The sequence below is a fragment of the Procambarus clarkii genome, chromosome 2 (assembly GCF_040958095.1).
Source record: "Procambarus clarkii isolate CNS0578487 chromosome 2, FALCON_Pclarkii_2.0, whole genome shotgun sequence".
Lineage (NCBI taxonomy): Eukaryota > Metazoa > Arthropoda > Malacostraca > Decapoda > Cambaridae > Procambarus > Procambarus clarkii.
Genome location: NC_091151.1, coordinates 15029769 through 15044505, shown reverse-complemented (window position 1 = coordinate 15044505; position 14737 = coordinate 15029769). Strand labels below are relative to the sequence as shown.

The 14737-nt window shown below is 37.0% G+C and overlaps 1 protein-coding gene across 2 annotated transcripts in view; it reads left to right on the top strand.

Moving 5' to 3' along the window:
• The window catches only part of LOC123762357 (UDP-glycosyltransferase UGT5-like), a 61321-nt gene that overhangs the window by 13414 nt on the left and 33170 nt on the right, over positions 1-14737 (top strand). For both annotated transcript variants that reach the window (XM_069323728.1, XM_069323737.1), the window contains exon 3: positions 1318-1560. In XM_069323728.1, coding sequence (XP_069179829.1) covers positions 1318-1560 — 243 coding nt within the window. The remainder of the gene's footprint in view (positions 1-1317; positions 1561-14737) is intronic.

Below are 14737 nucleotides of genomic sequence, written 5' to 3'. Positions count from 1 at the left end.
CCATTCTCAAGTCGTCCCTTCACCTTCTCAAGCAGTCCCTTCACCTTTTAGTGTGTGGTCTGGTCAAATATCCTAGGTGATTCAAGGCGATTTTTTCGCTTTTCTTGGCGATAACTACTCTTAGATAAACTAAGATTTGTTCCAAAAGAATTATGACTGCAATTAAAGGCAGATATAATATGATTAGACTAGTTAAAACGCAGCTGTTTGTGGTCCTTTCTCCACCGCTTTAAATATATACAAGGGTTGAATGATGAGAGAAACGTGGCTAGAAAACAGACAAGACCAAAAAAACTGAAAATAAAATTAATGAATTTGCGACATTCAAAAAGGCAGGGAAAGTCAATTTATATAGCAAGAGAGAGGTAGATAATCGACGAGTAGGTTAAAGAAAAATGCTTAAAAAAAGAAGTAAAAATTATAGGTGTAGAAAAGGGTTGAAATAAGAATAAGGCAAAGTACAGCAATAGGCTTGAAATGTAGGAAAAGGGTTAAGTAAGGGAAAGACGTAAAATGTAGGATGAGAAAAAAATATAGAAATATGGAAGAAGTATGAGAATGATATAAATACAATAATATGATAAAAATTAGGAAAAATTAAAGGCGAAGGAATAAGGTGAAAACTGGAGAAGGCAAAAAAAAAATGCGATGAGAATGAGGTCAAATACAGAGAGAGGGATGGCGACACAGGAGACAGGAAAGAGTGGTGAGGGGCTAAGGTTAAGTCAGAACACCATTGTTAAGAAGGCTTACTTATCTATGTGTGTAGTGAGGAAGGCGCGAGTGGTCAGCAACACAGCTGTCAAGAGTAGCCTCTTTTTTTCTGTTAAAAGGCAGGAAAGATTCTGTTAGAAGACGACCTGTCTATGGAATGATTATTCCCTTTTCATATGATATTTTCAACTACGCCTGGGAAAGACCACGTTTTTCATAATATAACAATGTTTTCAATGATGAGCGAATGTGACCATCGTACCAATATTGGAAGTCCCTGTTTATGGAACAGAATTTACAGACATTTGACGCAGTCAGATCACAGCCGATAGGTTCTGGACTCAATTCCTGCAGCTGGCCAGTAGCGTTTGGGCAACGTTGCCTTCCAACTGATGCCTTTATTTAACAAACAGTAAATAAGTACGCTGGAGTTAGGCAACTGTTGTGAGTTGAATCCAAGGAAAGTTCAGCAGTTAGTGTAGTGGGACGTCGCTAAACATCTTAACAAACTTAATCTTTTCCCCGAAAATCCTTAACGACCTATTAAACAGACACATTAATAAACTTTGTGTAGTTGTTATTGAATGGGATATTCCTTTCCAGGTAGTGATGTTGACCAACCACCCGAAGTCATCCAGACATCCAAATGTCACCGAAGTTACTCACGGTCTTCCGTACTTCAAGGAAGAGAATATGAACATGTTTGACGTCAGGAAAGACCTGGCACATTTAGTGAAAGGGATACCGGCCATCGCCAGGGAATTGTATCATGTTCCAGCCGTGAAGGACCTCTACCGGAGGAGGAAAGAGTTTGACCTCATGTTCATCGATTTCTTGTTGAATGATGTATGTGCATTCCTCATGAAATTTACGTTTCATTGATTCTGTTCATTTATTAAGCAACCCCCATAGTAATCCCGAGGGTGACAGTGGACCCCCAAACCCATCGTGTGAGAGGTAGTGGACCTCATATCCATCCCGTCGGCTGTAGTAGACCCCATACCCATCATGTGGGCTGTAGTGGACCCCATACCCATCATGTGGGCTGTAGTGGACCCCATACCCATCATGTAGGCTGTAGTGGACCCCATACCCATCATGTGGGCTGTAGTGGACCCCATACCCATCATGTAGGCTGTAGTGGACCCCATACCCATCATGTGGGCTGTAGTGGGCCCCATACCCATCATGTGGGCTGTAGTGGACCCCATACCCATCATGTGGGTTGTAGTAGACCCCATACCCATCTTGTGGGCCGTAGTGGACCCCATACTCATCCCGTGCGCTGTAGTAAAGGTTATCCTTATATATATATATATATATATATATATATATATATATATATATATATATATATATATATATATATATATATATATATATATATATATATATATATATATATATATATATATATATATATATATATATATATATATGTCGTACCTAGTAGCCAGAACGCACTTCTCAGCCTACTATGCAAGGCCAAATTTGCCTAATAAGCCAAGTTTTCATGAAATAATTGTTTTTCGACTACCTAACCTAACCTAACCTAACTTTTTCGGCTACCTAACCGAACCTAACCTATAAAGATATGTTAGGTTAGGTTAGGTAGGGTTGGATAGGTTTGGTCATGTATCTACGTTAATTTTAACTCCAATAAAAAAAATTGACCTCATATATAATGAAATGGGTAGCTTTATCATTTCCTAAGAAAAAAATTAGAGAAAATATAATAATTCAGGAAAACTTGGCTTATTAAGCAAATCTGGCCTTGCATAGTAGGCAGAGAAGTGCGTTCTGGCTACTAGGTACGACATATATATATATATATATATATATATATATATATATATATATATATATATATATATATATATATATATATATATATATATATATATAACTGAAAACTCACACCCCAGAAGTGACTCGAACCCATACTCCCAGAAGCAACGCAACTGGTATGTACAAGACGCCTTAATCCACTTGACCATCACGACCGGACATAATGAGGTGATAGCCGAGGCTATTTGAACCACCCCACCGCCGGCACTCGGATAGTTATCTTGGGCATAGCATTTTACCAAATCACCTCATTCTTTGGGGCACACGTGAGGAACACAAATGCGAACAAGCCTGAATGGTCCCCAGGACAATATGCAACTGAAAAGTCACACCCCAGAAGTGACTCGAACCCATACTCCCAGAAGCAACGCAACTGGTATGTACAAGACGCCTTAATCCACTTGACCATCACGACCGGACATAATGAGGTGATAGCCGAGGCTATTTGAACCACCCCACCGCCGGCACTCGGATAGTTATCTTGGGCATAGCATTTTACCAAAACACCTCATTCTTTGGGGCACACGTGAGGAACACAAATGCGAACAAGCCTGAATGGTCCCCAGGACAATATGCAACTGAAAACTCACACCCCAGAAGTGACTCGAACCCATACTCCCAGAAGCAACGCAACTGGTATGTACAAGACGCCTTAATCCACTTGACCATCACGACCGGACATAATGAGGTGATAGCCGAGGCTATTTGAACCACCACACCGCCGGCACTCGGATAGTTATCTTGGGCATAGCATTTTACCAAATCACCTCATTCTTTGGGGCACACGTGAGGAACACAAATGCGAACAAGCCTGAATGGTCCCCAGGACAATATGCAACTGAAAACTCACACCCCAGAAGTGACTCGAACCCATACTCCCAGAAGCAACGCAACTGGTATGTACAAGACGCCTTAATCCACTTGACCATCACGACCGGACATAATGAGGTGATAGCCGAGGCTATTTGAACCACCCCACCGCCGGCACTCGGATAGTTATCTTGGGCATAGCATTTTACCAAATCACCTCATTCTTTGGGGCACACGTGAGGAACACAAATGCGAACAAGCCTGAATGGTCCCCAGGACAATATGCAACTGAAAACTCACACCCCAGAAGTGACTCGAACCCATACTCCCAGAAGCAACGCAACTGGTATGTACAAGACGCCTTAATCCACTTGACCATCACGACCGGACATAATGAGGTGATAGCCGAGGCTATTTGAACCACCCCACCGCCGGCACTCGGATAGTTATCTTGGGCATAGCATTTTACCAAATCACCTCATTCTTTGGGGCACACGTGAGGAACACAAATGCGAGTGCCGGCGGTGGGGTGGTTCAAATAGCCTCGGCTATCACCTCATTATGTCCGGTCGTGATGGTCAAGTGGATTAAGGCGTCTTGTACATACCAGTTGCGTTGCTTCTGGGAGTATGGGTTCGAGTCACTTCTGGGGTGTGAGTTTTCAGTTGCATATTGTCCTGGGGACCATTCAGGCTTGTTCGCATTTGTGTTCCTCACGTGTGCCCCAAAGAATGAGGTGATTTGGTAAAATGCTATGCCCAAGATAACAATCCGAGTGCCGGCGGTGGGGTGGTTCAAATAGCCTCGGCTATCACCTCATTATGTCCGGTCGTGATGGTCAAGTGGATTAAGGCGTCTTGTACATACCAGTTGCGTTGCTTCTGGGTGTATGGGTTCGAGTCACTTCTGGGGTGTGAGTTTTCAGTTGCATATTGTCCTGGGGACCATTCAGGCTTGTTCGCATTTGTGTTCCTCACGTGTGCCCCAAAGAATGAGGTGATTTGGTAAAATGCTATGCCCAAGATAACTATCCGAGTGCCGGCGGTGGGGTGGTTCAAATAGCCTCGGCAATCACCTCATTATGTCCGGTCGTGATGGTCAAGTGGATTAAGGCGTCTTGTACATACCAGTTGCGTTGCTTCTGGGAGTATGGGTTCGAGTCACTTCTGGGGTGTGAGTTTTCAGTTGCATATTGTCCTGGGGACCATTCAGGCTTGTTCGCATTTGTGTTCCTCACGTGTGCCCCAAAGAATGAGGTGATTTGGTAAAATGCTATGCCCAAGATAACTATCCGAGTGCCGGCGGTGGGGTGGTTCAAATAGCCTCGGCTATCACCTCATTATGTCCGGTCGTGATGGTCAAGTGGATTAAGGCGTCTTGTACATACCAGTTGCGTTGCTTCTGGGAGTATGGGTTCGAGTCACTTCTGGGGTGTGAGTTTTCAGTTGCATATTGTCCTGGGGACCATTCAGGCTTGTTCGCATATATATATATATATATATATATATACATATATATATATATATATATATTTTATTAAATATGACCGAAAAAGTAAGATTAATAATTCTAACACGAATTTTCTCAATCTTTCGTACATTATGCTTCACTGTTGGAGGTAAATCAAAAATCACTTCTCCAAAATTCATTTTTATTTCTAGTCTGACGCGACACGGGCGCGTTTCGTAAAACTTATTACATTTTCAAAGACTTCACAAATACACAACTGATTAGAACTTGCGTTTCCCTGATTTTATATCTACATTTGAGTGAGGTGGGAAGGGTGATGTGGCATTACATTTGAGTGAGGTGGGAAGGATGATGTGGCATTAGAGAATATTAATAGGGTATTAAAAGTAAATCGGATACAACTGACGATTTACTATAAAACCAGAAAAACGGCCAGCCTACTCATGAGAAACTCTCCAGACACGAAACAGAACGCTTTAAAAGAGACTAACGTCGTCTATGCCTTCAAATGCCCACTTGGGGACTGTAAGCTCCAAAAAACCCAGTATATAGGCAAGACAACAACATCTCTTTCTAGGCGTTTAACGATGCATAAACAACAGGGCTCCATTAAGGAACATATAATCTCTTCCCATAACCAAACCATCGCCAGAGAAATCCTAGTAAACAACACAGAAATCATCGATAGATACAGCGATAGCAGGCGGCTTGACGTTTGCGAGGCACTACACATCAAGAAGTCAACACCAGCAATCAACAGCCAATTATTGCACAACTATATTCTACCCACCTCAAGACTCCGCTCCAATATAGAAGCATCAAGAAATATGGACCAATAGGCTTTCTACAAACACTTCTATTCAATATCCATTGTTTCGTGTTCTGTCTTGTGTTGATACTTTTAATACCCTATTAATATTCTCTAATGCCACATCATCCTTCCCACCTCACTCAAATGTAATGCCACATCACCCTTCCCACCTCACTCAAATGTAGATATAAAATCAGGGAAACGCAAGTTCTAATCAGTTGTGTATTTGTGAAGTCTTTGAAAATGTAATAAGTTTTACGAAACGCGCCCGTGTCGCGTCAGACTAGAAATAAAAATGAATTTTGGAGAAGTGATTTTTGATTTACCTCCAACAGTGAAGCATAATGTACGAAAGATTGAGAAAATTCGTGTTAGAATTATTAATCTTACTTTTTCGGTCATATTTAATAAAATATGTCTACAGGAAAGACTGCTACCAAAATATACTAATATATATATATATATATATATATATATATATATATATATATATATATATATATATATATATATATATATATATATATATATATATATATATATATATATATATATATATATATATATATATATATATATATATATATATATATATATATATATATTAGTATAGTTTGGTAGCATACTAATATACTGACTTTCTTGTCAGAAAGACTGACAAGAAAGTCTTTATATGTTGTTAAATATGACAGAAAAAGTAAGATTAATAATTCTAACACGAATTTTCTCAATATTTCTTATGTTTCTTTTCACTGTCGATGGTAATTGAAAAATCAATTCTCCAAAATTAATTTTTATTTCTAGTCTGACGCGACGCTTGAACGCGTTTCGTAATAACTTATTACATTTTCAAAGACTTTAGTTTCACACACACAACTGTAACCTAAAAAACTAAACAGGGTTTTACTTGATGCTAACATTCAACAGCTTGTCTTACATACTCGCATTTGGGTGAGGTGATAGGTTGTAACAGTTTTGGATGAGGTGAACAAACTTTTGTCCAACACAAGACAGAACAAGGTGCAATGGGTATAAATTGGATAAATGAGAGGGAAGAATGGAAGTAACTGTAAATGGCCTATTGGCCTTACTTCCTCTTGATGCTTCTATATTGGAACATGAAATTGGCCGCTCTTGGGTCTCTAGTTTTCCCAACGAGTTCCTCGCCCACCTACTTCAGGAACTTAGTGCACATTTACTCAGGCGCCCAGAGTCTCAGAGCCTATTGGCACGAACCTGTAACAACGTTCTAGGTCCCTGTACTTGTTAGTTTTCTGGGTCTCCCTGAAGGTGGCCGCCCCGCCTCCCTCAGCTGTGCTGTAAGGTAGATAGGTATCAGCCAATGTGGATGCACACGTGTAGTCCCACACGACCTGTTTACCTTCCCTCCACGGCTGCAGGGTGACTCCATCTGGGCGTTTTTGGCTGTTGTCAGGTCTGCACAACTGAGGTTCCCTTTGTGCTGGGCATCCAGCTGAAGCCAAACTTCTCTTGATGATGTCATTGACTGCTTCATGTCAGGCAATCTTTCCCTGTATCTTACGACAGTGTCTTACGATATATATATATATATATATATATATATATATATATATATATATATATATATATATATATATATATATATATGAAATTAATACCCTATTAATGCCACCTCACCCCATCCACCTCACTAAAATGTAGATATAAAATCGGAGATGCGTAAGTTCTATTCAGTTGTGTATTTGTAAACTAAAGTCTTTGAAAATGTAATAAGTTTTACGAAACGCGCTCGTGTCGCGTCAGACTAGAAATAAAAATGAATTTTGGAGAATTGCTTTTTGATTTACCTCCAACAGTGAAAAGAAATGTACGAAAGATTGAGAAAATTCGTGTTAGAATTATTAATCTTACTTTTTCGGTCATATTTAATAATATATATATGTATATATATATATATATATATATATATATATATATATATATATATATATATATATATATATATATATATATATATTAGAATATTTTGGTAGCAGTCTTTCCTGTAGGCATATATTATTAAATATGACCGAAAAAGTAAGATTAATAATTCTAACACGAATTTTCTCAATCTTTCGTACATTACGCTTCACTGTTGGAGGTAAATCAAAAATCACTTCTCCAAAATTCATTTTTATTTCTAGTCTGACGCGACACGGGCGCGTTTCGTAAAACTTATTACATTTTCAAAGACTTCACAAATACACAACTGATTAGAACTTACGTATCTCTGATTTTATATCTACATTTGAGTGAGGTGGGAGGGGTGATGTGGCATTAACACAAGACAGAACAAGAGGGGATATTAATAGGGTATTAAAAGTATCAACACAAGACAGAACAGAAACAATGGGTATTGAATAGAAGTGTTTGTAGAAAGCCTATTGGTCCATATTTCTTGATGCTTCTATATTGGAGCGGAGTCTTGAGGTGGGTAGAATATAGTTGTGCAATAATTGGCTGTTGATTGCTGGTGTTGACTTCTTGATGTGTAGTGCCTCGCAAACGTCAAGCCGCCTGCTATCGCTGTATCTATCGATGATTTCTGTGTTGTTTACTAGGATTTCTCTGGCGATGGTTTGGTTATGGGAAGAGATTATATGTTCCATAATGGAGCCCTGTTGCTTATGCATCGTTAAACGCCTAGAAAGAGATGTTGTTGTCTTGCCTATATACTGGGTTTTTTGGAGCTTACAGTCCCCAAGTGGGCATTTGAAGGCATAGACGACGTTAGTCTCTTTTAAAGCGTTCTGTTTTGTGTCTGTAGAGTTTCTCATGAGTAGGCTGGCCGTTTTTCTGGTTTTATAGTAAATCGTCAGTTGTATCCTCTGATTTTTGTCTGTAGGGATAACGTTTCTATTAACAATATCTTTCAGGACCCTTTCCTCCGTTTTATGAGCTGTGGAAAAGAAGTTCCTGTAAAATAGTCTAATAGGGGGTATAGGTGTTGTGTTAGTTGTCTCTTCAGAGGTTGCATGGCTTTTCACTTTCCTTCTTATGATGTCTTCGATGAATCCATTGGAGATTGGATTTTATATCTACACTCAAATGTAGATATAAAATCGGAGATACGTAAGTTCTAATCAGTTGTGTATTTGTGAAGTCTTTGAAAATGTAATAAGTTTTACAAAACGCGCCCGTGTCGCGTCAGACTAGAAATAAAAATGAATTTTGGAGAAGTGATTTTTTATTTACCTCCAACAGTGAAGCGTAATGTACGAAAGATTGAGAAAATTCGTGTTAGAATTATTAATCTTACTTTTTCGGTCATATTTAATAATATATATATATATATATATATATATATATATATATATATATATATATATATATATATATATATATATATATATATATATATACATATATATATATATATATATATATATGTCGTACCTAGTAGCCAGAACGCACTTTTATGCCTACTATGCAAGGCCAAATTTGCCTAATAAGCCAAGTTTTCCTGAATTAATTGTTTTTCGACAACCTAACCTACCTAACCTAACCTAATCTAACTTTTTCGGCTACCTCACCTAACCTAACCTCTAAAGATAGGTTAGGTTAGGTTAGGTAGGGTTGGTTAGGTTTGGTCATATATCTACGTTAATTTTAACTCCAATAAAAAAAAATTGACCTCATACATAATGAAATGGGTAGCTTTATCATTTCATAAGAAAAAAAATAGAGAAAATATATTAATTCAGGAAAACTTGGCTTATTAGGCAAATCTGGCCTTGCATAGTAGGCTGACAAGTGCATTCTGGCTACTAGGTACGACATATATATATATATATATATATATATATATATATATATATATATATATATATATATATATATATATATATATATATATATATATATATATATATATGTCGTACCTAGTAGCCAGAACGCACCTCTCAGCCTACTATTCAAGGCCCGATTTGCCTAATAAGCCAAGTTTTCATGAATTAATGTTTTTTCGTCTACCTAACCTACCTAACCTAACCTAACCTAGCTTTTTTTGGCTACCTAACCTAACCTTACCTATAAATATAGGTTAGGTTAGGTTAGGTAGGGTTGGTTAGGTTCGGTCATATATCTACGTTAATTTTAACTCCAATAAAAATAAATTGACCTCATACATAGAGAAAAGGGTTGCTTTATCATTTCATAAGAAAAAAATTATAGTAAATATATTAATTCAGGAAAACTTGGCTTATTAGGCAAATCGGGCCTTGAATAGTAGGCTGAGAAGTGAGTTCTGGCTACTAGGTACGACATATATATATATATATATATATATATATATATATATATATATATATATATATATATATATATATATATATATATATATGTCGTACCTAGTACCCAGAACGCACTTCTCAGCCTACTATGCAAGGCCCGATTTGCCTAATAAGCCAAGTTTTTCATGAATTAATGTTTTTTCGACTACCTAACCTACCTAACCTAACCTAACCTAACTTTTTCGGCTACCTAACATAACCTAACCTATAAAGATAGGGTAGGTTAGGTAGGGTTGGTTAGGTTCGGTCATATATCTACGATAATTTTAACTCCAATTTAAAAAAAAATTGACCTCATACATAATGAAATGGGTAGCTTTATCATTTCATAGGAAAAAAATTAGAGAAAACATATTAATTCATGAAAACTTGGCTTATTAGTCAAATCGGGCCTTGCATAGTAGGCTGAGAAGTGCGTTCTGGCTACTAGGTACGACATATATATATATATATATATATATATATATATATATATATATATATATATATATATATATATATATATGTACATATATATATACATATATATATATATATATATATATATATATATATATGTACATATATATATATATATATATATATATATATATATATATATATATATATATATATATATGTACATATATATATATATATATATATATATATATATATATGTCGTACCTAATAGCCAGAACGCACTTCTCAGCCTACTATTCAAGGCCCGATTTGCCTAATAAGCCAAGTTTTCATGAATTAATGTTTTTTCGTCTACCTAACCTACCTAACCTAACCTAACCTAGCTTTTTTTGGCTACCTAACCTAACCTTACCTATAAATATATGTTTGGTTAGGTTAGGTAGGGTTGGTTAGGTTCGGTCACATATCTACGTTAATTTTAACTCCAATAAAAAAAATTGACCTCATACATAGAGAAAAGGGTTGCTTTATCATTTCATAAGAAAAAAATTATAGTAAATATATTAATTCAGGAAAACTTGGCTTATTAGGCAAATCGGGCCATGAATAGTAGGCTGAGAAGTGAGTTCTGGCTACTAGGTACGACATATATATATATATATATATATATATATATATATATATATATATATATATATATATATATATATATATATATATATATATATATATATATATATATGTCGTACCTAGTAGCCAGAACTCACTTCTCAGCCTACTATTCAAGGCCCGATTTGCCTAATAAGCCAAGTTTTCATGAATTAATGTTTTTTCGTCTACCTAACCTACCTAACCTAACCTAACCTAGCTTTTTTGGCTACCTAACCTAACCTTACCTATAAAGATAGGTTAGGTTAGGTTAGGTAGGGTTGGTTAGGTTCGGTCATATATCTACTTTAATTTTAACTCCAATAAAAAAAAATTGACCTCATACATAGTGAAAAGGGCAGCTTTATCATTTCATAAGAAAAATATTATAGAAAATATATTAATTCAGGAAAACTTGGCTTATTAGGCAAATCGGGCCTTGCATAGTAGGCTGAGAAGTGAGTTCTGGCTACTAGGTACGACATATATATATATATATGTCGTACCTAGTAGCCAGAACGCACTTCTCGGCCTACTATGCAAGGCCCGATTTGCCTAATAAGCCAAGTTTTCCGGAATTAATATATTTTCTCTAATTTTTTTCTTATGAAATGATACCCGTTTCATTATGTATGAGGTCAATTTTTTTTTATTGGAGTTAAAAGTAACGTAGATATATGACCGAACCTAACCAACCCTACCTAACCTACCCTAACCTATCTTTATACGTTAGGTTAGGTTAGGTAGCAGAAAAAGTTAGGTTAGGTTAGGTTAGGTAGGTTAGGTAGTCGAAAATACAATAATTCATGAAAACTTGGCTTATTAGGCAAATAAGGCCTTGCATAGTAGGCTGATAAGTGCGTTCTGGCTACTAGGTACGACATATATATATATATATATATATATATATATATATATATATATATATATATATATATATATATATATATATATATATATATATATATATATATATATATATATATATATATATATATGTCGTACCTAGTAGCCAGAATGCACTTCTCGGCCTACTATGCAAGGCCCGATTTGCATAATAAGCCAAGTTTTCCTGAATTAATATATTTTTTCTAATTTTTTTCTTATGAAATGATAAAGCTACCCATTTCATTAGGTATGAAGTCAATTTTTTGTTATTGGTGTTAAAATTAACGTAGATATATGACCGAACCTAACCAACCCTACCTAACCTAACCTAACCTATCTTTATAGGTTAGGTTAGGTTAGGTAGCCGAAAAAGTTAGGTTAGATTAGGTTAGGTAGGTTAGGTAGTCGAAAAACAATTAATTCATGAAAACTTGGCTTATTAGGCAAATTGGGCCTTGCATATTAGGCTGAGAAGTGCGTTCTGGCTACTAGGTACGACATATATATATATATATATATATATATATATATATATATATATATATATATATATATATATATATATATATATATATATATATATATATATATATATATATATATATTTATATATATATATATGTATATATATGTATATATATGTATATATATATATGTATACATATATTATTAAATATGACCGAAAAAGTAAGATTAATATTTCTAACACGAATTTTCTCAATCTTTCGTACATTTCTTTTCACTGTTAGAGGTAATTCAAAAATCAATTTTCCAAAATTCATTTTTATTTCTAGTCTGACGTGACACTTGAGCGCGTTTCGTAAAACTTATTACATTTTCAAAGACTTTACACATACACAACTGAATAGAACTTACATATTTCCGATTTGTTTATATCTACATTTTAATGAGGTGGTATTTAATAGGGTATTAATTTCATCAACACAAGACAGAACACGAAACAATGGGTATTGAAATGGAAGTGATTGTAGAAAGCCTATTGGTCCATATTTCTTGATGCTTCTATATTGGAGCGGAGTCTTAAGGTGGGTAGAATATAGTTGTGCATTAATTGACTGTTGATTGCTGGTGTTGACTTCTTAATGTGCAGTGCCTCGCAAACGTCAAGCCGTCTGCTATCGCTGTATCTATCAATGATTTCTGTGTTGTTTACTAGGATTTCTCTGGCGATGGTTTGGTTGTGGGAACAGATTATATGTTCCTTAATAGTTAACTTAGTTTGGTCAGAGAGTATGAGGTTCATTTTCGCCAGATATTCGTCTTTTTTAGGAATGACATATATTGGCGACTTGTCACCTCTCCTGACAACTATCTCCTTGTTCTCACGAAGGCTTTTAGCTGCCGCTTTGAGCTCGGGGGACAGTATGGTGCTAAGTTCCAAAGGGTAACGAAGGACACTACAGGCGAATTGAAAGCCAAGGTCAACAAACTGATCGAAACTGTGAACGCCAAGAAATCCGGACTCCACCTGCCAAAGATCATTGGGGAATATAAACCTGGATATGCATATGGAAATATCAAGACACACAAGCCTGGAAACCCACTTCGCCCAATCATTAGCCAGATACCCACACCCACGTACAGACTGGCGAAGCGACTCAACGGCCTGCTGACTCCTTATATTCCTTGCGCCTTCAGCCTGAAGTCTCCAAAGGAATTTGTTGACTTACTGCGGGGCACACGGGCCACAGGAATAAGAGCCTCGTTGGACGTAGAATCGCTGTTTACCAACGTACCTGTGGACGAGACAATCGGGATGATAGCCGACAGAGTGTATCGTGATCCAGCCTGTACTCCTCTTGACATACCAGAAAATATTCTGAGGAAACTACTCCAAGCTTGTACTAAAGAGGCACCCTTCTTGAGCCCGGATGGGCACATGTATAAGCAAGTAGATGGGGTCGCCATGGGTTCTCCCCCTAGGTGTCCTGTTTGCAAACTTCTACATGGGTACCATCGAGCAAAAAGTCTTAGTCGACATGAACTTGAAACCGGCCATATACTGCAGGTATGTTGACGACATTTTTACACACGTACCTGATGTCAGACATCTGCAGGAGCTGAAGGAGGCATTTGAGCAGAGTTCCGTGCTGCGTTTCACTTACGAGATGGAAAAGGATGGGAAGCTGCCCTTTCTAGATGTAACAGTCATGGAAAAGAGCGGAGGTTTCCACACTGCAGTCTACACTAAGGAAACGAACATAGGAATGTGCCTAAATGCCAACAGCGACTGCCCAGACAGGTACAAGAGGAGTGTTGTTAACGCATATGTCGACCGTGCTCTCAGCCACAGCTCAGAACGGAAGCAAGTCGACGCTGAACTCTGTAGGGTAAGGCAGGTCCTAGTCAACAACGGCTTCTCCAATGGTTTCGTCGAAGACATCATAAGAAGGAAAGTGAAACGCCATGCAACCTCTGAAGAGACAACTAACACAACACCTGCACCCCCTATTAGACTATTTTACAGGAACTTCTTTTCCACTGCTCATAAAACGGAGGAAAGGGTCCTGAAAGATATTGTTAATAGAAACGTTATCCCTACAGACAAAAATCAGAGGATACAACTGACGATTTACTATAAAACCAGAAAAACGGCCAGCCTACTCATGAGAAACTCTCCAGATATAAAACAGAATGCCTTAAAGGAGACCAACGTCGTTTATGCCTTTAAATGCCCACTTGGGGACTGTAAGCTCCAAAAAAAACAGTATATAGGCAAGACAACAACATCTCTTTCTAGGCGTTTAACGATGCATAAGCAACAGGGCTCCATTAAGGAACATATAATCTCTTCCCACAACCAAACCATCAC